The sequence below is a fragment of the Pristis pectinata genome, chromosome 14, assembly GCF_009764475.1.
Source record: "Pristis pectinata isolate sPriPec2 chromosome 14, sPriPec2.1.pri, whole genome shotgun sequence".
NCBI classification, from domain to species: Eukaryota; Metazoa; Chordata; class Chondrichthyes; order Rhinopristiformes; family Pristidae; genus Pristis; species Pristis pectinata.
Genome location: NC_067418.1, coordinates 5388296 through 5414744, shown reverse-complemented (window position 1 = coordinate 5414744; position 26449 = coordinate 5388296). Strand labels below are relative to the sequence as shown.

At 46.0% G+C, this 26449-nt stretch overlaps 1 protein-coding gene across 3 annotated transcripts in view; it reads left to right on the top strand.

Annotated features, from left to right (window-relative positions):
• Positions 1–26449, top strand: part of kiaa1549la (KIAA1549-like a) — a 266633-nt gene that overhangs the window by 123224 nt on the left and 116960 nt on the right. For all 3 annotated transcript variants that reach the window (XR_007957416.1, XM_052029051.1, XM_052029050.1), the window contains 4 exons: positions 7391–7450; positions 10968–11119; positions 16751–16922; positions 21845–22008. Coding sequence is in view for 2 of the 3 variants with exons in the window: in XM_052029051.1 (XP_051885011.1) it covers positions 7391–7450; positions 10968–11119; positions 16751–16922; positions 21845–22008 (548 nt within the window). In the remaining variant the exon portion in view is untranslated. The remainder of the gene's footprint in view (positions 1–7390; positions 7451–10967; positions 11120–16750; positions 16923–21844; positions 22009–26449) is intronic.

Genomic DNA, 26449 nt, shown 5'->3' with positions numbered 1-26449 from the left:
ATACATGGACGGGTGAGGTCTGGAGGGTTATGGACTGGGTGCAGGTCAACGCGACTGGCGGAATAAAGTTTTGGCACAGACTAGAAGGGCTGAATGGCCTGTTTTCTGTGCTGTAGTGTTCTATGGTTCTACAGCCTAGTCTCTGGAGTGGGTCTTGAACCCACAACTTCTGAATCAAAGGCAAGAGTACCTGGTGAGCTACAGCTGGGACATAAAGAAGTAACTGTACACTATCTGCATTTTAATACTGGCCAATTAATTACTGTCTACACAGAAAAGCTCGTCAATCAGAACTGGCACACAAGAATGTTTTTATCATACCCTGATGGTAAACAAGATAAAAGGGCTGATTTCACAGAGGAGGGCTGTATGACCTTTCACATAGTGGGAGACCGTGGGCCGGAGTTGTCTGATTTTCCTGCCTGTGGGTGGTCAGTCACCACGCGACTGCGGTTTCCTGAAGAGCGAGAGACACTCTCCATGTTGAGACGGCATCACTGTCAAATTAGTTGGAATAAGGTTCTGAGAACCTTCTGCACGGTGTTGGACACACCAGGCACATCTCTGCAGTGCATGAGGACAATAAATGTCCCTTCAGAAGCCGGGGCAGGAAGTTAGGACTGAGATGAGCAGAAATTTCTTCACGCAGAGGATGATGAACCTTTGAAATTCTCTACCCTAGAGGCACAGTCATTGAGTTCATTCAAAACACAGATCTATACTTCTGGATATTTGTGGACAGAGGGATACGGAGTTAGTGCAGGGAAATGGCCAAACGTCAAAAGGAAACTCGAATATGAATAAAGAAAGATGCACCAGTTCTTTCTGAGTCACTGGTGTTAAATGCGCTGTGTAACAATCGCAGCGTCGAGAGTCACAGACCGACACACTCCCATTTTATTCTCCCCATTGTCCTCACCTTCGAGCACACACCTAGTTGGGGCGGTTTATAACTCCCAGTTAACCTACCAGCCAGCACGTCTTTGGGACGTGGGAGAAACTGGAGCACACGGGGAAAACCCATGTGGTCACAGGCAGAACGTGCAAACTCCACACAGACAGCTCTGGAAGTCGGGATCGAACCCGGGTCCCTGGAGCTTTGAGGCAGTGGGTCTACTCTGCTGCCGTGTTGCAATATCTCTGAAAATCATTCAGAACCTACTCAGTAAAGGAACAACAATATATTTCCAAGTTAGGATGGTGTGCAACCCAGAGTGGGAGCTTGGTGTTGTTGTTCCCATGTGTTTGCTGCCCTTGTCCTTGGCGGTGATGGGTTTGGGAGGTTCTATTGGAGTAACCCAGGCAAGTAACTGCAGTGCATTTTGTAGATGGTACCCACAGCAGTCATGGTGCGTCAGTTGTGGAGGGAATGAGAGCTTGGGGTGGTAGACAGGCTACAATGAAGTGGATTGCATTGTCCTCGGAAAGGTTAATTAGTGATTGGTATTGGTATTGGTTTATTATTGTCACTTGTACCGAGGTACAGTGAAAAACTTGTCTTGCATACCGATCATACAGGTCAATTCATTACACAGTGCAGTTACATTGGGTTAGTACAGAGTGCATTGATGTAGTACAGGTAAGAACAATAACAGTACAGAGTAAAGTGTCACAGCTACAGAGAAAGTGCAGTGCAATAAGGTGCAAGGTCACAACATGGTAGATCGTGAGGTCATAGTCCATCTCATCGTATAAGGGAACCGTTCAAGATACCATTCTTTAGATATTTACTGTGGAAGCCCTATGGGCTTGAAGCAAAGTTTGAATGGTTTTTCCAATAACTTTCATTTCATTATTAATACACTTGAATTTCAAGATGATTCATAATCTTATTTTACTTCTTTTACATTTCATTTTATTCTCGTTGTTTTACATCAAAGTGGAGGCCATGTCATAATATTTTAACCAACAGCAATTTGAGATCTAGTAGGTGCATAATTTGAAACGTGTGTAGCATAGCTTGGGAGAAAGAGATAGGTGAAGCTATCTTCCACTGAGTCTGGATTACCTGACTGTTGGTTTTACTCAAGCATCAGCTTTGGATTATGTGATATATATTACAGCTGTACAAAACTTTGGTTTGGCTGCACTTGGAGTGTTGTGTGCAATTCTGGTCACCCCACGACAGGAAGGATTTGGTGGCTTTAGAGAAGATGCAGAAGAGGTTGACCAGGATGCTGCCTGGGTTGGAGAGTGTGAGCTTTGAGATGAAGTTGGACAAACTTGAATTGTTTTCTCTGTAGCTTCAGAGTAGACAGTCAGAATATTTTCCCAGGTTAGAAATGTCAAATACTAGAGGACATACATTTAAGGTGAGAGGAGGGAAGTTTAAAGGAGACGTGCAGGGCAAGATTTTTACACAGAGAGCGGTGGGTGCCTGGAACGGGCTGAAAGGGGTGGGGGTGGAAGCAGATACAATGATGATGTTCAAGAGGCTTTTAGATAGACACATGAATAGGCAGGGAATGGAGGAATACGCAGGCAGAAGAGACAGTTTAATTTGGTATTGTGTTAGGTGGGCTGAAGGATCTGTTCCTGTGCTGTGTTATTCTGTGATCTGTTGACTTGGACACAGATGGGTGCTTACTTATCCCACAAATTCCTGGTTAGACTCAGACACCTGTATCCCCAGTGTCTTTAAAGAACAATTTAGAAATGGGATTTGCTAATGTTACTGAGCTAGTATTCAACGAGTCTCTGCCATTTCTCTGTCCATTATTTAAAGCACAACAACCAGCAACTGTCCGAAATGGAACCAGAATTGTCAAAACTTCAGTGTTGCTTTTGGCTTTGTCACTTTCTGGTGGAAATTTTGAAAGATTGAACTGAATATAAAATACAGCAAGTACTGTATTTTACTGTATTGACTGAAAGGTTAATAAGTATGAAAAATGAGAGTACAAAACAAGGCAAGGTAGACATGTAAAAGTCGACAGTAAGAGTTTCTACAGAAGTTAACTGTGAGCAAATTAGAGGACTACAAAGGGTTATACTTAGATTGAATAAGAATCAGATTTATTATCACTGACTAATATGACGTGAATTTGTTGTTTTGCGGCAAAGTGCAAAGACATAAAATTACTATAAATTACAAAAATAAATAAATAATGCAAAAAAAAGGAATAATGAGGCAGGGTAAAATCAGGGTGACCATGGGGATAAGATGTAAACAAGGTTATCTGGTCAGTCAGTGAATGGGAGCCTTGAGAGAGTGAGAACATGGAAAAAAGAATGTGGGAGTTGTAAAATGCAGAGCAGGAGGACGTGCCCGGCAGGTCAGGCTGGGAATGTCCTCCACTTCCAGAGAGAAAAGAACAAAATACAAACAAACTGAACCAATTTCACAGAAGGACAACTGTTAGAGACCAGAAGTCAAGTTACCTGAAGTTGTAGAATTCAGTATTGAGATTCAATATTCCCATTCAACACTTGGCAGGGATCGTTCCCTTCGTGACTCTCTGGTCCGCTCTTCCATTCCCCCTTCGTACACCACCTTTCCTTGCAACCACAGGTGATGCACCACTTGTCTTTTCACCTGTGTCCCCTTCCCACCATCCAGCGACCAAGCAGTCTTTTCAGGTGAAGCAGTGATTCACTTGCACTTGTTCTAATCTTAGTGTACTGCATCTGGTGTTCACAACGTGGTCTCCCCTACATTGGAGAAACCAAATGCAGATTGGGTGATGGATTTTCAGAGCACTGGCGTTCAGTCCTCAGGGACGACCCTGAGCCTCCTGTTCCCTGCCACTTTAATTCTCCATCCCACTCCCACCTTGACCTCCGGGTCTGTGGCCTCCTGTACTGTTACAATGCACCCCAACACAAGCACGAGGAACAGCACCTCATCTTCCGCCTGGGCACGTTGCAGCCTTCTGGACTCAATATTGAATTCTAACACAAACAATCTGCTGGAGGAACTCAGCAGGTTGAGCAGCATCTGTGAGGGGGGCGGTGGGGGGGAAGGAATTGTCGATGTTTCAGGTGGAAACCCTGCATTAGGACTGGGTTAGTGCAAGAGTCCTTATGCAGGGCTTTGACCCAAACGTTGACAATTCCTTTCCCCTCCACAGATGCTGGTCGACCCGCTGAGTTCCTCCAGCAGATTGTTGCTCCAGTTTCCAGCATCTGCAGTCTGCATTTAATTCCACAGCTTAAGGTAACGTGATTTCTCTGTCAGTCATCCATCTGTAATATTGGCTCAACTTGCTGGGACCCTGGTTCCCATGTACCCTCCACTCACAATGGCCCCTGTTTCCAAATTGACCAGGGTCCCATTTCCCGAGCTCCCTTTAAACTTTTTAGATGGATAGATATTTATTTATTAGTCATGTGTACATCGAAACACTCAGTGAAATGCATTTTTTTTGCATTACTGAGAATGTGCTGGGGGCAGCCCGTAAGTAGGTTCACTGGGAAATTTATTAGGCAATGTACCATCTTAAAAAAGTGAATTAGAAATATCAAATATTGTGTAAAAACCTGCCGGCAAAATCCTGAGAGTTTTACTGTTGCTCCGACTGGGAGTAGCAAACAAAGAGTGAAAGCATTGACCCTAATGAGATATGTAATGATGATTTGACTCTGCTGGTGAAGTGAGTTATACAATATAAAGTTAATCATCCATGAAAGAATTATTTTACGTTTTGGGAAGCAGAAGGCTTCAGTGTTGTCACTTTCCAGGCCCTGTTGACTATATTTTATCGAATGGATTTAAATAAAAAGCAATTGAGTTATGTTAACTGAATATTAAATCCCTGTTTGTGCATGCAAATCGAAAATGAAGGCTCTGGAACATGGGTTGTTAAAATGCTAATGAACTGCCCTCCATTTTACTTCTTTATGGATTTTAACAATAGAATCAATTTTTTTTAAATTCATGCTTGAGGTTTGGAGTTGCTGGTAAGGCAAGAATTTATTCTGCACAGCTACTTGTCCTTGAAACGGTGGCATTGATTCTCATTCTGGCTGCTACTACAAGGAGAGGTTGGCTTCCACGCACGGATATCTGGTGGATCAGCAGGCTATAAAGGGCTACAACACGTTTGGAAAAGTCTGCGGAGGTTTCTTTGCCCAAAAGTATATATTATTCGGTAAACAGAGATGTTTTTCTCAACATTCATAGAGTCATACAGCATGGAAATGGGCCCTTCGGCCCAACTGGTCCATGCCGACCAAGATTCCCACCTAAGCTAGTCCCATTTGCCTGTGTTTGGCCCAGACCTCTTTAAACCTTTCCTATCCATGTACCTGTTCAAGTACCTTTTAAATGTTGTTAATGTACCTGCCTCAACCCCTTCCTCTAGCAGCTCATTCGATAAACTGACCACCCTCAGGGTGAAAAAGTTGCCCCTCGGGTTCCTATTAGATCTCTCCCCTCTCACCTCAAACCTATGTCCTCTAGTTCTTGATTCCCCAACCCTGAGAAAAAGACTATGTGCATTCACCCTATCTATGCTCCTCTTGATTTTATACACCTCTATAAGATCACCCCTCATTCTCCTGGGCTCCATTGAAAAAAGTCCCAACCTGCTCAACCTCTCACCATAACTCAGTCCCTCAAGACCTGGCAACATCCTCGTAAATCTCCTCTGCACTCTTTCCAGTTTAATGGCATCTTTCCTATTGCATGGTGACCAAAACTGAACACAATATTCCAAATGTAGCCTCACCAATATCTTGTACAACTGCAACATAACTTCCCAGCTTTTTTCCTCAATGCGCCAACTGATGAAGGCCAGTATGCCAAAAGCCTTCTTCACCACCCTGTCTATCTGTGACACCACTTTCAGGCGAATGTGTACTTGCACTCCTAGGTTCTTCTGTTCTGCAACACTCCCCAGGGCCCTACCATTGACTGTGAATGCTGCACCCTGATTTGTCTTCCCAAAATAAGATAAGATTTCTTTATTAGTCACATGTACATCGAAACACACAGTGAAATGCATCTTTTTTGCGTAGAGTGTTCTGGGGGCAGCCTGCAAGTGTCACCACACTTCTGGCACCAACATAGCACGCCCACAACTTCCTAACCCGTACGTCTTTGTTATGTGGGAGGAAACCGGAGCACCCGGAGGAAACCCACGCAGACACGGGGAGAACGTACAAACTCCTTACAGACAGTGGCCGGATTTGAACCCAGATCATTGGTACTGTAAAACGTTACGCTAACTGCTACACTACCGAATTAAACTCCAATTCATTTTACCATCAATTCTATACACTCTCTTATAATGCAATAATGTCACACGTTTCCTCCTTAATGCAGTGTTTGAGGGGCTGTTACACAGGATCCAGCTCTTTAGTGTCCAGTGATATCAGGACCTCAGACTGTGGTCCTTCTCCACGGAGCACCAAGCTTCAGTGCCTCCCTCAGTATTTACTCCTGCACCTTTCATCCTTCATCCCAAACGGCATCTTACACCGAGTTGATGATCTTCAGCAGTTGAGGTTTGTCTCAATATTTGTCCCTGGGAACAGCCCGTAGATCAGACAGAGTCCTCTGTTATGCAGTTGCTTGGGACGGACGTCAACAAGGACCATTGATTCCCTTTCTCGACCTTCTTGGAAAAGGCACAGACCACGAACAGGTGGACAATGGTCTCATCTGCACAAAGTCAAAGTTTATTGTCATATGCGTAGGTGCAATGAAAAACTTACTTGCAGCAGCATCACAGGAACATCAGATAAGCAGCATTCACAAGAAAAACGTAAATTAAGCATAAATTATACAAAATTATACAAGAAAGAACACAAATTGGAACAAAAAAAAGTCCATTGTAGTGCAAAGTGGTCATAGTGTTGCTATACTGAGGTAGTGGGTTGAGGTTGTCTGAGAGGAAAGAAAGATAGAATGCAGAATATATTGTTGTAGCTACAGAGAAAGTGCAGAGCCAGTAAACAAATAAAGTGCAATGGCCACGACGAAGTAAATAGAGAGATCAAAAATTCATCTTTAATGTATGAGAGGTCCCTTCAAGAGTCTGATAACAGCGGGATAGAATTGTCCTTGAGTCTGGTGACACATGCTTTCAAGCTTTTGTACCTTCTGCCTGTGAGGAGAGAGGAAAAGAGAGAATAACCAGGGTGGGAGATGTCCTTGATTATGTCGGCTGCTTTTCTGAGGCAGTGGGAAGCGTAGACAGATTCAATGGACTCCCAGAGTCAATGCTGTCCTTATTGAAGATATCGAGGACAACTGTCTTCACTGTGTATCGCTTTTAAGTGAAATTTTTTTTATTCCCAGCTCCACATTTGGTGTTGAAAGGATTTCCATCCATTTGCTGTTTAAAACCATATGAGTTTTTAGAAAAGATATTCTTGAGAGAAGATTTTACTGCACAGTTTTCACTGCAATGGATTAAATTTACCATTTGACTTATTTCCCTTTCAGCTCTGGAGTATGATAATCTGGACACCTCTCCAGCGACTGAGAAGTATTGGGTTGTTACAGGTTTGTAAGTTACATCACATGGAAATATCTTGTTAAATATCTGTCGTGTAAAATATCTGTTCGGGTTGTGAATGTTGTGTGAAGTTTTGACTCTTTACTTTAAAAATGGCATGTTTTCCATTGAGAATGCAGCGAAGGTTTACTTGCCTAGTTCCAGGGATGACAGGTTTTCCTTACGCGGAGAGATTGAGTAGACTTAAGACTGTTTACTCTCCAGAGTTTAGAAAAATGAGAGGAGATCTCATTGAAACTTATAAAAGGGTTCAACAGGCTGGATGCAGGGAAGGTGTTTCCCTTGACAGAGGAGTCTAGAATCACGGGTCACAGGCTCGGAATAAGGGCAGGCCAATTAGGACTGAGGTGAGGATTAATTTCTTCATCGGAAGAGTGGTGAACATTTGGAATTCTCTGCCCCAGAGGGCTGTGGACAGCTCATTGACTGAGTTCATTCAAGGTTGCGGTTCGTTTAAGAGCACGTTAGTGTAGCGGTTAGCGTAATGCTATTACAGCGTCAGCGACCCGGGTTCAATTCCGGCTGCTGTCTGTAAGGAGTTTCTACGTTCTCCCCATGTCTGCGTGGGTTTCCTCCGAGTGCTCCGGTTTCCTCTCACACTCCAAAGACATGCAGGTTAGTAGATTGACATGGGTGTAGTTAGGCGGTGCGGGCTCATTGGGCCGGAATGGTTTCTTACCGTGCTGTATAAATAACGTTTTAAAAGATTGAGAACAATAGATTTTGTAGTGATATTCATTTATTATTGGTATGGGTACCGAGATACAGTGACAGACTTTATTTGCATACAATCCAGGCAGATCATGCCATACATAAGTACATTGAGGTAGTAAAAAGAAAACAGAATGCAGAACATAGTGTTACAGGTACAGAGAAAGTGCAGTGCAGGCAGACAAGGTGCAACGACCACGATGAGGTAGATTGGGAGATCAAGAGTTCATCAGTTTATGAGAGGTCTGTTCAAGAGTCTGATAGCAGCGGGATAGAAACTGTCCTTGAGCCTGGCGGTACGTGCTCTCAAGCTTTTGTATCTACTGCCCGATGGGAGAGGGGAGAAGAGAGAATGACCGGGGTGGGAGGGGTCTTTGATTATGCCGGCTGCTTTCCTGAGGCAGCGGAAAGTGTAGACAGAGTCAGTGGAGGGGAGGCTGGTTTCCGTGATGTGCTGAGCTGTGCCCACAACTCTGTAGTTTATTGTTGCCATCCGGATAGGAAGGTTTCCATGCTTTCTATAAAAATTTATTTATGGATATCAGGGGATGGGGGAAGGTGCAGGAAACTGGTGTTGAGGTAGATAATGAGTCATTATCTTGACGAATGGCAGAGGAGGCTCATAGGGCCAAATTGTCTCCTCTCGCTTCTGTTTCTTTATGTGATGTAACTCCAGGACCACTGCCCACATCTTGACATAGTGAGCGGCATTCACATTGGTTCTGTTCTTCCACTGAAGTCATCTTTATTCATTGAAATACATTGAAGTACATGTAATGTTTCACAAAGAGGCTTCCATTTCTGTAGCACCCTTCACATCCCAACGCACTTAGATTCATAGAGTCATAGAGCAATACAGCACGGATACAGGCCCTTCGGCCCAACCAGTCCATGCTGACCACGGTACCCACCCAGCTAGTCCCAATCTCCTGCATTTGGCCCATATCCCTCTCCTCTGTGTACCTAACCAAGTGCTTCTTAAGTGATACTATTGTACCTGCCTCAACCACTTCCTCTGGCAGCTCGTTCCATATACTCATCACCCTCTGCCAACAAAGAGCTGTAATGCAAGCTGTGTGGTTGCCAGTTTGCACACAGCAAGCTCCCACAGACAGCAACGTAGTACGTTTCGGTGGGATTCTGACCGAGAGGCATTCATGGTAGTTTCGCCCCACTGTACGCTCAGCCAAGTACGTACACCAAGCATCTGCACCTGTGGTTCCCCCTGTACTCAACAGGCTTACTACTGCAACAGCAGGGTAAAGCTAACCTGTCTCACGGCGATAAGCGTGATGTTTTCTGATGTTGATAAAGTGAGAGATATTGGTCAAGGCAGCAGAGGTCAAGGACACACTGTTTGTTGGGATGCTACCCAGAGGTATTCAATGATCAGCACTGTGGGTGTCACGTCTCAGCTACGAGGTGGAACCACTAGCAATGCAGCACTCTCTCGGTTCCACACTGGAGCATCAGCCAGGGATCCCGGGATAAATGGTCTGACTGGCCAGGAAATGGCTTAGACTCAGAGGAGACACAAGATGCTGGAAACCGGAGCAACCAACAATCTGTTGGAGGAACTCAGCAGGTCGAGCAGCGTCTGTGGGGGGAAAGGAATTGTTGACGTTTCGGGTCAAAATCCTGCATCGGGACTGAGAGGGGGAATGGCCAGTACAAAGGGTCACCACTCCCCCTCTCCCCTTTATACTGCCCACTCCCCTCTCCATTCCCAGTCCTGATGCAGACGTTCGACCTGAAGCGTCGACAGTTCCTCTGCCTCCACAGATGCTGCTGGACTTGCTGAGTTCCTCCAGCAGATTGTTTGTTGCTTTAGACTCAGTGGAGTTTGAAAGATCATATTGAAGTTCATTAGCTTCTGATGGGGTCTGCTGAGGGGTTGTTTCCTCAGGCTCCAGAAGGTTCTAGAACTAGGATACACCTGTCAGGTACAGGGGTCACTATTTAGGGCTGAAGTAAGGAGAAGTTTCTTTCCTTAGCTGATCATATCTTTGGGATTCTTTACTGATCTTTGAGCATGTTTAGGGCTGAAACCGATAGATCAGATCAGGGGATAAATGGGCAAGGCAAGAAAATGGTGCTGAGCTAGAATGGTGGACCTGACTTGATGGGCTGAATGGCCTTCTCCTGCTTCTGTTTCTTTTAAATATTCCCATCTGGTGGAGACACACGGATAACACGGCTGGTTCAGAATTCCGTCACCCCTTGCCGAAATGTATGCGGAGAAAAAACATGGTGGTCATCGATAGTGTACATCGTGGTTCTATAGACGTATGGTGGAGAGCGTTCTGACTGGTTGCATCACCCCCTGGTATGGAGGCTCCAATGCATAGGATTGCAAGAGGCTGCAGAGGGTTGTAGACTCAGCCAGCTCCATCACGGGCACAACCCTCCCCACCATCGAGGACATCTTCAAGAGGCGGTGCCTCAAGAAGGCAGCATCCATCACTAAGGACCTGTACCATCTGGGTCATGCCCTCTTCTCGTTACTACCATCGGGGAGGAGGTACAAGAGCCTGAAGACCCACACTCAACGATTCAGGAACAGCTTCTTCCCCTCTGCCATCAGATTTCTGAGCGGTCCATGGACATCACCTCATTATTCCAGTTTTTTGCACTATTTATTTATTTTTGTAATTTATAGTAATTTTATGTCTTTGCGCTGCACTGCTGCCGCAAAACAACAAGCTTCACGTCATGTAAATCAGTGATAACAAACCTGATTCTGGTGGGAAGGTCTCTGTAGTCCTCACGTGTGCCGCCTCCTCTTTCCAACAGTTATCCTGGGGGTCGACAACACGTCGCTGGGTGAGAGGTACCAGCGCTTTGCCAGCCTGATGGAGCAACGGTTGGCCAACCTGTTTGTGGCAGCGCAGCAGCAGGGCCGAAGGTTCAGACGCGCCTCGACCATCGGCGCCTACACCGTGCAGGTCAGACCAAGTCACTGAAGCCCGCCCCAGCCCCGGCCCAGGAGTCCCACCTGGCCACCCTCGCTGCCGACTGCGTGACGTCGATCGTCGGCTTGTCACGCTTTGCGGTGTACCCGCGTTCGGTCCGCAGGGGTGACCCCGAGCTTCCTCATGCCTGTCGCTTTAATTCTCCGTCCCACTCCCACCCTGACCTATCACCCACACCCACCCTGGGGTCTCACAATGTACGCCAGCACCAGAACATAGAACAGTACAGCACAGGAACAGGCCCTTCAGCCCACAATGTTGTGCCGAACTAATTAAACGCCTTACTAAGCTAATCCCTTCTGCCTACACAATGTCTGTATCCCTCCATTCCCTGCAATTTCATGTGTCTGTCTAAGAGCCTCTTAAACACCTCTATCGTATCTGCCTCCACCACCACCCCTGGCAGCGCATTCCAGGCACCCACCACTCTGTGTAAAAACTTGCCCCGCGCATCTCCTTTGAACTTCCCTCCTCTCACCTTAAATGCACGCCCTCCAGTATTAGACGTTTCAACCCCGGGAAGAAGATGCAGATGTCTACCCTATCTATGCCTCTCATAATCTTATAAACTCCTATCAGGTCTCCCCTCAGCCTCTGATGCTCCAGAGAAAACAACCCAAGTTTGTCCGACTTCTCCGAATAGCACCTGCCCTTTAATCCAGGCAGCATCTTGGGGAACCTCTTGAACAGCAACACCCTATCTTCTGTCTGGGCACATTGCAGCCCTTTGGACTCACTCAGCCCATCAAGTCAACCCACAGGCTCATCCCCTTCCCCCCATCCTCCATCTGCCATATTCCTCTTTCCTAATGGTTCCTATTCTCACCTCCTTAACTCATCAGAGTCCAGCACCGGCAGTCCTTTGTGTTCCTGCTTATCTCCCTCCAGCAGCTGTTTCCAACCTTCACCCTCCCCTCCCTCTGCCTTGCTCCATTTGTTTTTCAGCTTTCTCTCTCTCTCTTTGTCTGCCTCCATCTATCTTTTCATACTAGCTATCTCCCCTCTATCTTCCAGTCCGGAGGAAGGGTCTCGACCTGAAACGTTGACTGTCCATTTCCCTCCATGGATGCTGCCTGACCCGCTGAGTTCCTCCAGCGAGTCGTGTGTTTGTGTTTCATCCACCTGCCTCTGTCTCCCAACCACCCCCCGCTCCCCTCCCCTACGTGGCACCGCCTGCCTGTCATCTTACACCCCTCCTCAGTCCACCAATCACCTCAGACTCCTGTCTCACCAGTCATCCCCTCCTCTTCACAGTCCATCCCCCCCGAGGCAGGGTTTCGACCCGAGCTGTCGTCAATTCCTCCCCCCCCCCCCCACAAATGCTGCTCGACCCACTGAGTTCCTCCAGCAGACTGTTTATTGCTCAAGCCAATGCTAACTCCTTACAGAGCAATCGAGTCAGTCCCATTCCCTAGTTCTGAGCACTTGAATGACCAAGGAACACAAGTGGAATGGATTGGTACTTGATGGTCAACATAGATATGGTGGGCCGAAGGGCCTCTTTCTGTGCTGTATAACTCCATTAGTCCCTGATCTGGAATATCGACCTTGATAATTAGTATATAAGGAGCTTCTGTTTAAATCTACAAATACCTCATTGTTAATGCAACTTAATATTTTCACCCAGTGGGCCTAATTAGAGTCGCAGAGTAATACAGCACAGAAACAGGCCCTTCGGCCCAAGACGGTCATGCCAGCCAAGATGCCCATCTAAACTAGTCCCATTTGCCCACGTTTGGCCCACATCCCTCTCAACCTTTCCCATCCATGTACCTGTCCAAGTGTCTTTTAAATGTTGTTATTGTACCCGCCTCAACCACTTCCTCTGGCAGCTTGTTCTGTATACTTACCACCCTCTGTGTGAAGAAGTTGCCCCTCAGGTTCCTTTTAAATCTTTCCCCTCAGCTTCTATCCCACTGTTATAAGACAATTGAACGGTCCCCTAGTACAATGAGATGGACTCTTGACCTCACAATCTACCTTGTCATGACCTTGCACCTTATTGTCTGCCTGCACTGCACTTTCTCTGTAACTGTAACACTTTATTCTGCATTCTGTATTGTTTTCCCTTGCACTACCTCAATGCACTGATGTGATGAAATGATCTGTATGGATGGCATGCAAAACAGAATTTTTCACTGTACCTCTGTACATGTGACAATAATAAACCGATTTAGTTGTTGATTCCCCTTCCCTGGGAAAAAGACTGCAAAATTAAGGAGCCACAAGAAATTCTGCAGATGCTGGAAATCTGGAGCAACACACACGAAGTGCTACAGGAACTCCCAGATGTAATACTCAAACTGGGGGTTAACCAGCAATTTATAATGTTTTATCAATGACTTCCTTGACTTTATTCACTATGGCTCTATTTACAAGTTCAAGGATCTTGTGTGGCTTCTCAATTTATTTTTTCATTTGTTCTTCCACCTTCAAAGAAATGTGTTCACAGAAATAAATCCTTGCAACAGCAGAGAGTAACGCAGAACGGAGGGTATAAGTTTTGGTCCATGTCCATTTTAAATATGGCATTAGAGAATTTGTGATGTGATTCATAGAAATTTAATGGCACAGTGGGAGGTCATTTAGAAATCTTATCCATACCCCAAACAAAGTTGTTATGACCACTCCCAATCCTGTAAATTACAGTGCACTTTTGTTGTATTCATCGAAGGGATGTGGGCTTTGCAGCTGAGCTAGCATTTAATTGCCCATCCCTAGTTGCCCTTGCTGGTGAGCTGCCCTCTTGAACCGCTGCAGTCCTGTGGCTTTCTAGTGGGTTAATACAGCTGAATGGCTTGTGAGGCAATTTCAGAGGGCAGTTGAGAGTCAACCATGTTGCTGTGGTCTCATGTAGGTAAAGATTGCAGATTTCCTCTCCCATCCAATGGGACAAAGCACGTTGATGAAGGTATTGATATTGGTGTTGGTTTATTATTGTCACCTGTACCGAGGTACAGTGAAAAACTTGTCTTGCATACCGATCGTACAGGTCAATTCATTACACAGTGCGTAGAGCAGTGGATGTGGTGTACATGGATGTTCGTAAGGTGTTTGATAAGGTTCCTCATGGAAGGCTCATTCAGAAAGTCAGGAGGCATGGGATCCAGGGAAACTTGGCTGTGTGGATTCAGAATTGGCTCGCCTACAGAACACAGAGGGTGGTGGTAGATGGAATGTATTCTGCCTGGAGGTTGGTGTTTCGCAGGGATCTGTTCTGGGACCCCTGCTCTTTGTGATTTTTATAAATGACTTAGATGAGGATGTGGAAGGGTGGGTTAGTAAGTTTGCAGATGACATGAAAGTTGGTGGTGTTGTGGATAGTGTAGAAGGTTGCTGTAGATTACAACGGGACATTGATAGGATGCAGAGCTGGGCTAAGAAGTGGCAGATGGATTTCAACCTGGAAAAGTGTGAAGTGATACACTTTGGAAGATCGAATTTGAAGGCAGAATACAAGGTTAATGGAAGGACTCTTAGCAGTGTGGAAGAACAGAGGGGTCTTGGGGTCCACGTCCATAGATCCGTCAAGGTTGCCACACAGGTTGATAGGGTTGTTAAGAAGGCGTATGGTATGTTGTCCTTCATTAGTCAGGGTATTGAATTCAAGAGCCACCAAGTAATGTTGCAGCTCTATAAAACTCTGGTTCAGTTCTGGTCGCCTCATTATAGGAAGGATGTGGAAGCTTTAGAGAGGGTGCAGATGAGATTTACCAGGATGCTGCTTGGATTGGAGAGCATGTCTTATGAGGATAGGCTGAGTGAGCTGGGGCTTTTCTCTTTGGAGAGGAGGAGGATGTGAGGAGACTTGACAGAGGTGTACAAGATGATAAGAGGCATAGATCGAGTGCACAGTCAGTGACTTTTTCCCAGGGCGAAAATGGCTAACACGAGGGGGCATAATTTTAAGGTGATTGGAGGAAGATATAAGGGAAATGTCAGGGGTAAGTTTTTTACACAGAGAGTGGTGGGTGCGTGGAACACACTGCCGGCAGAGGTGGTGGGGGCAGATACATTAGGGACATTTAAGAGATTCTTAGATGGGCACATGAATGATTGAAAAATGGAGGGTTATGTGGGAGGGAAGGGTTGGATAGATCTTAGAGCAGGATAAAATGTCAGCACAACATTGTGGGCCGAAGGGCCTGTAGTGTGCTGTAGTGTTCTACGTTCTATTAGTGAACCAGATGGGTCTTTACAACAATCAACAATGGTTTTCTTGGCCACCAATAGAATTTTTAATTCCTGAATTCAAATTCAAATTTATCACCATCTGCTGTGGTGGGATTCGATCCCAGGTACCCAGGACTTTGCACTGGGTATCTAGACAATAAATGCGTGATAATAACACTGCTCCATTGGCTCCTCATCAGGTGCTGATCCAAGTACGATCTACCAACCTTCCAAACACTTAGTTTGTTCTAAGTGAAGTATAGCCTTCTCATTCACCATAGAATCATGGAATCCTGGAAACATACAGCACAGAATGGTGCACCTCATCCATGCCGACTATGATGCCTCTCTCCTCCAATCCCATTTGCCCGCATTGGACCCGTATCCCTCTACTCCTTACCTGTCGAAGTGCCTCTTAAATGCTGTCATCGTATCTGCCTCCACCACCGCCTCTGGCTGCTCATTCCAGATATTCCTCACCCTCTGTGTGAAAAACTTACCCCTCAGATCTCCCTCTCACCTTAAACCTGCGCCCTCTGGCTCTAGACACTCTGCACTGGGAAAAAGGTTTTGACTATCTCAAAAACCCTATTTAGGCATCTTATAATACTGAGATTAAATCTTCCCCCAGCTTTCTCTGTTGTAAAGCACCCCAGCCAGCCAATTTCTGCTGATAACTAAACTTCTCCATTTTTGACACCGTCCTCATAAACTCCTTTGCGTCATCTGTAGGGAAGATGCCATTAAGCTGGAAAGAGTGCAGAGGAGATTTACGAGGATGTTGCCGGGACTTGAGGGCCTGAGTTATGGAGGGAGGTTGAGCAGGTTGGGACTTAGGTGGAGCGTAGGACACTGAGGGATGATTTTACAGAGGCATATAAAATTATGAGGGGCATAGATAAGAGAATGCGCACAGTCTTTTTTCCAGGGTTGGGGAATCAAGAACTAGAGGGTGTAGGTTTATGGGGAGAGATTTAATAGGAACCTGAGTGGCAACTTTTTCACTCAGAGGGTGGTCATATGTGGAGGAAATGGATGAGGCAGTTACATTAACAACGTTTAGAAGGTACTTGGACAGGTACATGGATAGGAAAAGTTTAGAGGGATATGGGCCATACGCGGGCAAATGGGAGTAGCTTAGATGGGAGTCTTGGTCGGCATGGACCAGTTGGGTGGAAGGGCCTGTTTCCGTGCTGTATGACCCTATGATTCTATCTCTATTGCTGCCACCCTCCCGTAATATGATTTCTGCTCATCTCCCTCCCACACCAGAGCCTTCTATTCCTTTCTCCCTCGTGTTTTTACCTAGAATCCCCTTTTATCTGCACCTTCCATAGGAGTAGCACCTCCCACCGCTTTGTGGATCAATGTTCATCAGGCGTATCGGTGACAACTGATATTTTTACGGCCTGTTTTTTAATTTCTCCGCAGCTGGTCAGGATTAATCGTCTCTCTGGCCCGAAGAATCCGGCTGAGTTGACCTACTATGCCTTGGAGGATGGCAGAGCCTTGCTAGGAACAACAGCAGCCAAGATCCTGAACACAGTCGACCCGCAGTCCATGGCCTTGGAGCTTGGCTATCGCGTTCAACTCCAAGCGGAGCGTAAGTGAGCCTCTTGCTTCCTCGGGGGAGAGGGGAGTGGGTGAAGCAAGTCTCAGATTTGAGAGGAGTTAAGTTTCAGGAGTGAAGTCAGGGAAGTCTTCTCCATGCAGAGGATGCTGGAATTCTGTAGGCAACCCTTGGTGTCAGGTCTGAGTGACCGTGAACAGGTTAATGGAGCAAAGGGGAAACACATCATGGGCTGAGATGAGGCCTTGTTACACAGAACAGGCTCGAGAGGCTAGATGGACCTGTTCTTGTTTATGAACCATGAGAAGGTATAACAGAAGCTGTATATCCCACTGGGGTGAGTGGGATATTCTTCCTTATGCTGGTTTACACACAGACCACCTGGCCATTGAACGCAGTCCGCTGGTAACCACCCTGCCAACAGTCTCTGACTTGTTCCTTTGAAGAGTGTAAGACCATAGGTGCAACATGATTGCACATAGATGTAATCGCAAGGAAGTCGTGCCAGCGTCTTTACTTTCTGAAAAGGTTAAGGAGGTTCAGCTTGTCACCAAACACTCAAACAAACTTCTGCAGATGTGCTGACGAAAGTGTCCTGACTGGTTGCATCACGGTCTGGTACAGCAATTTGAATGCGCAGGAACGTAAGAAGCTGCAGGGAGTAGTGGACTCAGCCCAATACATCACGGGCACATCCCTCCCCACCATTGGGAGTATCTACAGGAGGTGCTGCCTCAAGAAGGCAACATCCATCATCAAAGATCCCCACAATCCGGGCCGTGCCATCTTCTTGTAGCTACCATCGGGCAGGAGGTACAGAAGCCTGAAGTCCCACACCACCAGGTTCAGGAACAGTGACTTCCCTCAACCATTTGGTTCTTGAACCAACCGTCACAACCCTAATCACTACCTCAGTAAAGCAACACTATGACCACTTTGATCACTTTATGCTACAATGGACTTTGTTTTTTTATTCTAATTGTGTTCTTTCTTGTATAATTTTGTATAATTGATGTTTAATTTATGTTTTTCTTGTGAATGTTGTGTATCTGAAGCTATGTGCCTGTAATGCTGCTGCAAGTAAGTTTTTCATCGCACCTGTGCACACATGGACTTGTGCAGATGACAATAGACTTGACTTTGACTTTGACCACTTAGCGTACTGACTTCCCTCGACCAGTAATGCAGCAGGAGTTGAAAAGGAGACAGGGAGTGACACAGTTTTGGAGGAAACCTGAAAGTTGTGAAAGATCAGAGTGTGTGTTGAAGAGATAAAAGTGCATCACCTCTTTTTCACTGATCGTTTCCTCTACCTCTATGTATGACACTCACCAACTTTTACCGATGCATCACGGCTTGGTACGGCAACTGCTCTGCCCAGGACCGCGAGAAACTGCAGAGAGTTGTGGACACAGCCCAGCACGTCACGGAAACCAGCCTCCCCTCCATGGACTCTGTCTATACCTCTCGCTGCCTTGGTGAAGCAGCCAGCATAATCAAAGACCCCACCCACCGCAGACATTCTCTCTTCTCCCCTCTCCCATCAGGCAGAAGATACAGGAGACTGAGGTCACATACCACCAGGATCAAGGACAGCTTCTATCCCATGGTGATAAGACTATTGAACGACATCAACCTTATACAATAAGATGGACTCTTGACCTCACAATCTACCTTGTTATGACCTTGCACCTTATTGTCTACCTGCAATGCACTTCCCTGTAGCTGTGACACTTTACTCTGCATTCTGTTATTGTTTTACCTTGTACTACCTCAATGCACTGTGTAATGAATTGATCTATATGAATGGTATGCAAGATAAGTTTTTCACTGTACCTCGGTACAAGTGACAATAATAAACCAATACCAGTGATGGTGAGTATAATGTCAGTGATAGAACTTTGGCCCTGTTTGTTAGGACTAGGAACCAATGAAGTCAAACTTAAGTACTTTGTTGGAGAAGACTTCAGCTTGTAAACATTTGGAATTTTCCTCTTCATTTATTTGCCATTTAGTTGGAACATAATGTAATTTAGTCTTTTCAAGAGAATATAATTAAATTTAGATAGACTCTGTTGTCTTATGAGTAGACTATAATGTAATTTAAATGAATCCCACTGTCTTTAAACAGACCATATTAACATTCCAGAGCATTGTGTTGCTCGATTAATGTTCTGAACCCAATCATCAGTCGTTGCACCTTTAGGCTGTGTGAAATGTTGAACACTGTGTCTCCTTTCCAGACGTAATATGCACCAAGTGTCGGAGATACTTGCTGCAAAGGAGTCTTTCATCTGCCCCGTCCCACACAGTTGTGCTTGCATTTATATAGCAGCTTTAATTCGGCAATCAATCTCAAGTAATCTTATGGGAGATTTATCCAACAAAAGCCAACATTGAATCACATAAAGAAGACGTTACTTCTCATGATGTAAAGGGAGACCCCACCCACCCGGGTCATTCTCTCTCCTCTCCCATCAGGAAGAAGATACAGGAGCCTGAGGGCACGTACCACCAGGTTTAAGGACAGCTTCCATCCCACTGTGATAAAACTATTGAATGGTTCCCTTATATGATGAGATGGACTCTGACCTCACTACCTACCTTGTTGTGACCTTGCACCTTATTGCACTGCACTTCCCTGTAGCTGCGACACTTTACTCTGTATTCTGTTATTATTTTACTTGTACTACCTCAATGCACTCTGTACTACCTCAATGTAACTGCACTGTGTTATGAATTGACCCATACAATCGGTATGCAAGACAAGTTTTTCACTGTACCTTGGTACAAGTGACAATAATAAACCAATACCAATACCACTTGGCCCATCGAGTCTATACTAGCTCTCAGAGCATTCCCATCAATCTTGTTCTCCCACTTATTTCCCGGCCATCTATCTTCTCTCAGATGCCGATTAAACTCCCCCTGATTTTCCTGCACCCACCCATCAAGCTATAACTTGCAGCAGACAATTAATCGACCTACCTGCACGTGGGGTGAACCTGGCGTACTCAGACATACCCACGTGGTTACTTGGAGAACGTGCAAACTCCACAGAGTCAGCACCCAAGGTCAGGGGCTGTGAGGTAGCAGCACTACCCGCTGCATTGCTGTACCACCCATTGGGCCAAGTGGCCTTCTCCATAGAGGGGTATCTTGAGGAGCATCATGAAGGAGGAAAGAGGAAGGAGAGGTTTTGGATGATCGTGGATTGGGTCAGGGCTGGGGACAAAGGTCCTGATGGAGGTTTGTGGCTGAGGGCATCATCCAGGGATCACCGGTTTTGTTGGGGAAAAGCCGAAAAGTAATTAAAGGGGTCCTGACTGAGCCGAGTTCCTGGCACGGTGCTGGGACCTGCTGAGGGACATCCTCTTTAATTTGAGCTGCTGTGGGTAAAATCTCCAGGGAAGCCCTGGTTGTGTGTTGAGAGTGGCCTTTGACAGCCCTCCCTGGCCACACTGTAAATGAGCACGGCGCGGGAATGGTGTCACTGCGTGTGTGTCTGACGGAGCAAGCACGTCGTCTGCCAGTCCAATTCACGTCAGAAGTAGCAGGTCAAAGCTGGTGGAAAATCGCCTACTCTGGGAGAAAGCTCCTTCGTTAAAAAGGGACGACAGAGGCTGTGGTCTCTCGAGTCTCCATTTTACTGCTCCACTGTGGAGTCTGCCCACTTTGAAGAGGTTCTCTTCCTCTCTTCGACTGAAGTTTTGAGTCCTCCTCTCACTGTTTTTCTGCTCTTCAACCAGGTTCATACTGAGACTCCCCCATCACTCACTGGCCACGGTCTCCCAACTCTCCCCCTTCCTCCCCCTCCCCCATCCCCCTTATCCACTATCGCCTGCCAGCCCCTGCCTCATCTCTCCCTCTCACCTCTTTACAGAGTCATAGGGTAATCCAGCATGGAGACAGGCCCTTCGGCCCAACTCGTCCACGCTGACCAAGATGCCCATACAAGCTAGATCCGTTTGGCCCATAACCCTCTAAACCTTTCCCATCTATATACCTGTCCAAGTGCCTTTTAAATGTTATTGTACCTGCCTCAATCACTTCCTTTGGCAACTCGATCCACATACGCACCACCCTCTGTGTGAAGAAGTTGCCCCTCACGTTCCTATTAAATCTTTCCCCACTCACCTTAAAGCAATGCCTCCAGTTTTTGATTCCCAATATCTGGGAAAAAGACTGTGTACATTCACCCTATCTATGCCCCTCATTATTATATACACCTCTATAAAGTCAGCCCTCAGTCTCCTATGCTCCAAGGAATAAAGTCCCAGCCTGCCCAACCTCTCCCTGTAACTCAGGCCCTCGAGTCCTGGCAACGTCCTCATAAATCTCCTTTGCACTCTTTCCAGCTTAATGACATTTTTCTCATAACAGGGGAAACAAAACTGTACACAGTATTTCAGGTGCGGCCTCACCAATGTCTTATACGACTGGCTAGCTTCCCTCTCCCCCCTCAGTCCTGATGCAGGATCTTGACCTGAAACATTGACCTCCACAGATGCTGCCTGACCCACTGAGTTCCTCTAGCAGTTTGTTTGTTGCTCCAGGTTCCAGTAGTCTCTTGTGTCTCCAGTGGAAATTCTGGTCTGGTGTAGGCAGGCATAAGATAAGATATTTATTTATTAGTCACATGTACATTGAAACACACTTTTGCGTAGAGTGTTCTGGGGGCAGCCCGCAAGTGTCGCCACGCTTCCAGCGCCAACATAGCATACCCACAGCTCCTAGCCCGTACGTCTTTGGAATGTGGGAGGAAACCGGAGCACCCGGAGGACACCCACGCAGACACGGGGAGAGCGTACAAACTCCTTACAGGCAGCAGCGTGAATTGAACCTGGGTCGCTGGCGCTGTAATAGCATTACACTAACCGCTACACTTGTTGGGAATTTTGGTAGATTTGATTCATCAGTAGTGATTATGTCTAACCTGTTTCTTCTTTCTGTAGCTGTAGTGAAGAACCCTCCGAACAACTTGTGGATCATCGCCGCGGTTCTGGCTCCCGTCGGCGTGGTAACCATCATCATCATCATTATCTCCACCGTGCTGTGTCGGAAGAACAAGAGCGAGTTAAAATCCGAGACCATGTCGAACCTGCACCAGAGAGCCAAGGTGAGTGTAAGGCAGTGACCCAGTCAAGCTGGGACTAGGTGGGGCAAGCTGGGTCTTTATTCATAGAACATAGAACATTACAGTACAGTACCGGCCCTTCGGCCCACAATGTTGTGCCGACGTTTTATCCTGCTCCTGGATCTATCTACCCCTTCCCTCCCACATAGTCCTCCATTTTTCTATCATTCATGTGACTATATAAGAGTCTCTTAAATGTCCCTAAAGTATCTGCCCCGACAACCTCTGCGAGCAGTGCGTTCCACGCACCAACCACTCTCTGTGTAAAAAACTTGCCTCTTGCATCCCCCCCATACCTTCCTCCAATCACCTTAAAATTATGTCCCCTTGTGTTAGTCATTTTCGCCCTGGGGAAAAGTCTGACTGTCCACTCGATCTATGCCTCTTATCATCTTGTACACCTCTATCAAGTCACCTCTCATCCTCCTTCTCTCCAAAGAGAAAAACCCCAGCTCACTCAACCTATCCTCATAAATCATGCTCTCCAATCCAGGCAGCATCCTGGTAAATCTCCTCTGCACCCTCTCTAAAGCTTCCACATCCTTCCTATAATGAGGCGACTAGAACAGAACACAATACTCCAAGTGTGGTCTTACCAGAGTTTTATAGAGCTGCAATATTACCTGAGGGGCAACTTCTTCACACAGAAGGTGGTCCGTATGGGGAACGAGCTGCCAGAGGAAGTGGTTGAAACAGGTACAGTAACAACATTTAAAAGACATTTGGATAAGTACAAGGATAGGAAAGGTTTAGAGGGATATTGCCCAAACACAGGAAAATGGGACAAGCTTCGAGAGGGATCTTGGTCAGCATGGATGAGTTGGGCTGAAGGGCCTGTTTCCGTGCTGTATTACTCTGTGACTCTAACTATGCCCACTAAGTTGCATTGACAATGAGGTGTTTATGAAGGTCCTTATATACCAGCTTTGGAGGCCGTTAGGAAGGAATCATGGTCAGGTAGACTCGGTGGAGAGAGAAAGGAACAGAGTTAATGCAATAGATTGTGTTGCATATAGAGAACCTCCAGTCTGCTGCAATAGAACCAGAAAATGTTGGAAACACTCATCTGGCCAGGCAGCATCTGTGGAGAGAGAAAGAAGCTGGTCGAGGAATAATTTTTGATTGGGTGAAACAGGATGACCTAAGCGATAGATAAGGAGACACCAGACACTGCAGATGCTGGAATCTAGACCAAGAAACAAACTGCTGGGGGAACTCAGCGGGTCAGGCAGCATCTGTGGAGGGAGAGGAATTATCGACGTTTCGGGTCGAGACGCTGCAGCAGGACCAAGAGTGGAGGGGGAGATGGCCCGTGTGAAGAGGAGAGGGGCAAGACTGAGAGAGGGGCCAGGAGATGATTGGTGGACTGAGGAGGGGTGAGAAATGATGAGCAGATGGAGCCAGGTGGGGGGACAGGGGAGGGTGAAGGTGGAGACAGCCAGGAGGGTGAGTGATAGTTAAGACCAGATTTTTTATTTTCTGTGTAATGTGTTGCTAATGTTGTAAGGTCTGTGTAATGCTGTATAACACTGGAGTGTGTGTATCAGTGCACTCTGAATCTCAGTGCCTATGCACTGCAGTGTGGATGCATCACAAATCCAACCCCTCTGCTTCATGTCAGCCTGTAGCTGGGGATCTATCATAACCCCGTTCACCTGATTGGGGTCACCAACCTTAATTAAAAATGCAAGAGAAGGTAAGTAGTTTGCTTTATTTTAATATAAATGTTTCTATTTAACGTTAGTGTAACGCTTTACAGCGCCAGTGACCCGGATTCAATTCCGGCTGCTGTCTGTAAGGAGTTTGTACGCTCTCCCCGTGTCTGCATAGGTTTCCTCCGGGTGCTCCGGTTTCCTCCCACATTCCAAAGACGTACGGGTCAGGAAGTTGCGGGTGTGCTATGTTGGCACCGGAAGCGTGGCGACACTTGCAGGCTGCCCCCCAGAACACTCTACGCAAAAGGTGCATTTCACTGTGTGTTTCGATGTACATGTGACTAATAAAGAAATCTTATCTTAAGAATCAGAAGCAGGAGAAGGCTTCTCTTTGAGTGTGCTCCACCATTCATCAAGATTGTGACATCTTCTACCTCATTTTCCTGGATTTTCCCCATATCCCTTAATTCCCTTAATATCCAGAAACCTAGCAATCTCTGTTTTAAATAAGCTTACTGACTGAGCATCTGTACATTTCTGACTGAGGAAATTCGGCATGACCTCAGTGACCCTCACCAACTTTTACAGATGCCCCATAGAAAGCATCCTATCTGGATGCATCACGGCTTGGTACGGCAACTGCTTTGCCCCTGACCACAAGAAACTGCAGAGAGTTGTGGACACAGCCCAGTCTATCACAGAAACCGGCCTCCCCGCCATTGATCCGTCTACACTTCCCACTGCTGCAGGAAAGCAGCCAACTTAATTAGAGATCTCTCTCACTCCAATCATTCTCTCCTCTCCCCCCTTCCATTGGGCAGAAGATACAAAAGTTTGAAAACACTTCCCACCAGACTCAAGGACAGCTTTTATCCCCCTATTATCAGACTCTTGAACAGACACCTCATATGTGAAAGATGAATACTTGATCTCCCGATCTATCTCGTCTTAGCCCTTGCACTTTATTTGTCCACCTGCACTGCACTTTCTCTGTAGCTGCTACACTATATACTGAATTGTTTTCTTTTTACTACCTAAGTGTATGGAATGATCTGCCCAGCAAATCAAGTTTGTCACTGTATCTCGGTACACATGTCAATAATAAACCAGTAGCAATATACCTCGCCCCATCTGAACCCAGCCCTTGCAGCTCAATGTGATATTCACTTCTCCCGGTGCTGGCTGACCTGCTGAGCATTTCCAGTGATTATATTGAAGTACTAAGACACAGAGCAGAATCAAACACAAGACTTTTACATGGCCTTTACCACATGTGCTCCATTGCCATTCATTGGTTGATTTGACTCTTTATGCGAGGAATCTGATTGTTTCTAATCCAGTCTAGGTAGTGAGACACATATCTGATTATTGAGAACCAGCCTTAACCAATAAACCTAAACATCTCGTATATGATAAGATTTCTTTATTAGTCACATGTACATCGAAACACACAGTGAAATGCATCTTTTGCGTAGAGTGTTCTGGGGGCAGCCCACAAGTGTCGCCGCGCTTCCGGCGCCAACATAGCACGCCCACAACTTCCTAACCCGTACGTCTTTGGAATGTGGGAGGAATCCGGAGCACCCGGAGGAAACCCACGCAGACACGGGGAGAACGTACAAACTCCTTACAGACAGTGGCTGGAATTGAACCCGGGTCGCTGGCGCTGTAATAGTGTTACGCTAACTGCTACACTACCGTGCCTGCCCCAAAGTCAAAGTTGAATTTGTTGTCATATGCACAAGTACATGTATGCACATGGGGCAATGAAAAACTTGCAGCAGCATCACAGGCACATAACATCGGATAAGCAGCATTCACAAGAAAAGGATAAATTAAACATAATGTTTAGAAGAAACAGCACAATTGAAACAAAAAAGACAAAGTCTATTTCAGTGCAAAGTGATCAAAGTGGTCATAGTGTTGCTAAACTCCACTGATGAAGGTTGTGCCGGTTGGTTCAAGAACCAAATGGTTGAAGGGAAGTCGCTGTTCCTGAACCTGGTGGTGTGGTCTCTTTGCTCTTCAGCAGCGAAATAACAGACTCCAGAACATCTGTCAAAATAATATACTTTGAACTCACAGAGATACTACTGAATTATGCATCTTTAATATAAAAATTGGAAAGAAAACACATTCCTTGAAATTGAAAGGGAAAATATTTTTCACGCTTTTGGCAGCGACTCGTAGGACTTCTGTTTAATGGTTTTCATATTTCATGTTAACCTATTGTTCAATTAATTCATTGCATTGACACTTGCAAGCTGCTGTAGGGATAACATTACAGTGCTGAGGTAAATTGGGTGCATGGAAGACCAGGTTCTTTGGGAAGATAACCAAATGGAATCATGGAAAGAAAGTAGGACATCATTCTTCAGATGATTCCAAAAGCAGCTTAAAGATAATGAAGTGCTTTGCTTGCAGAATGAGCCTGCTTTAACAAAGGAAACAAGGACAGGCAATTTGTACACAGAAAGCTCCCACAAACTGGAATGATCAGGTGATTATTTTTGTCAGTAATGGTGGTTGAGAACTAAATATTGAGTGGGAGAACCAAGACATGTTGCGGACAACCAAGGCCAAGAACCAAGACATCACCCTGATGCAAAAAACAAACTGCTGGAGAAACTCAGTGGGTCGAGCAGCATCTGCGGGGGGAAATGGATAGTCGATGTTTTGGATTGAGCCCTTTCATTAGTCCAGATGAAGGGTCTCGACCCGAAACGCTAGCTGTCTGCTTCCCTCCACAGATGCTGCCTGACCCGCTG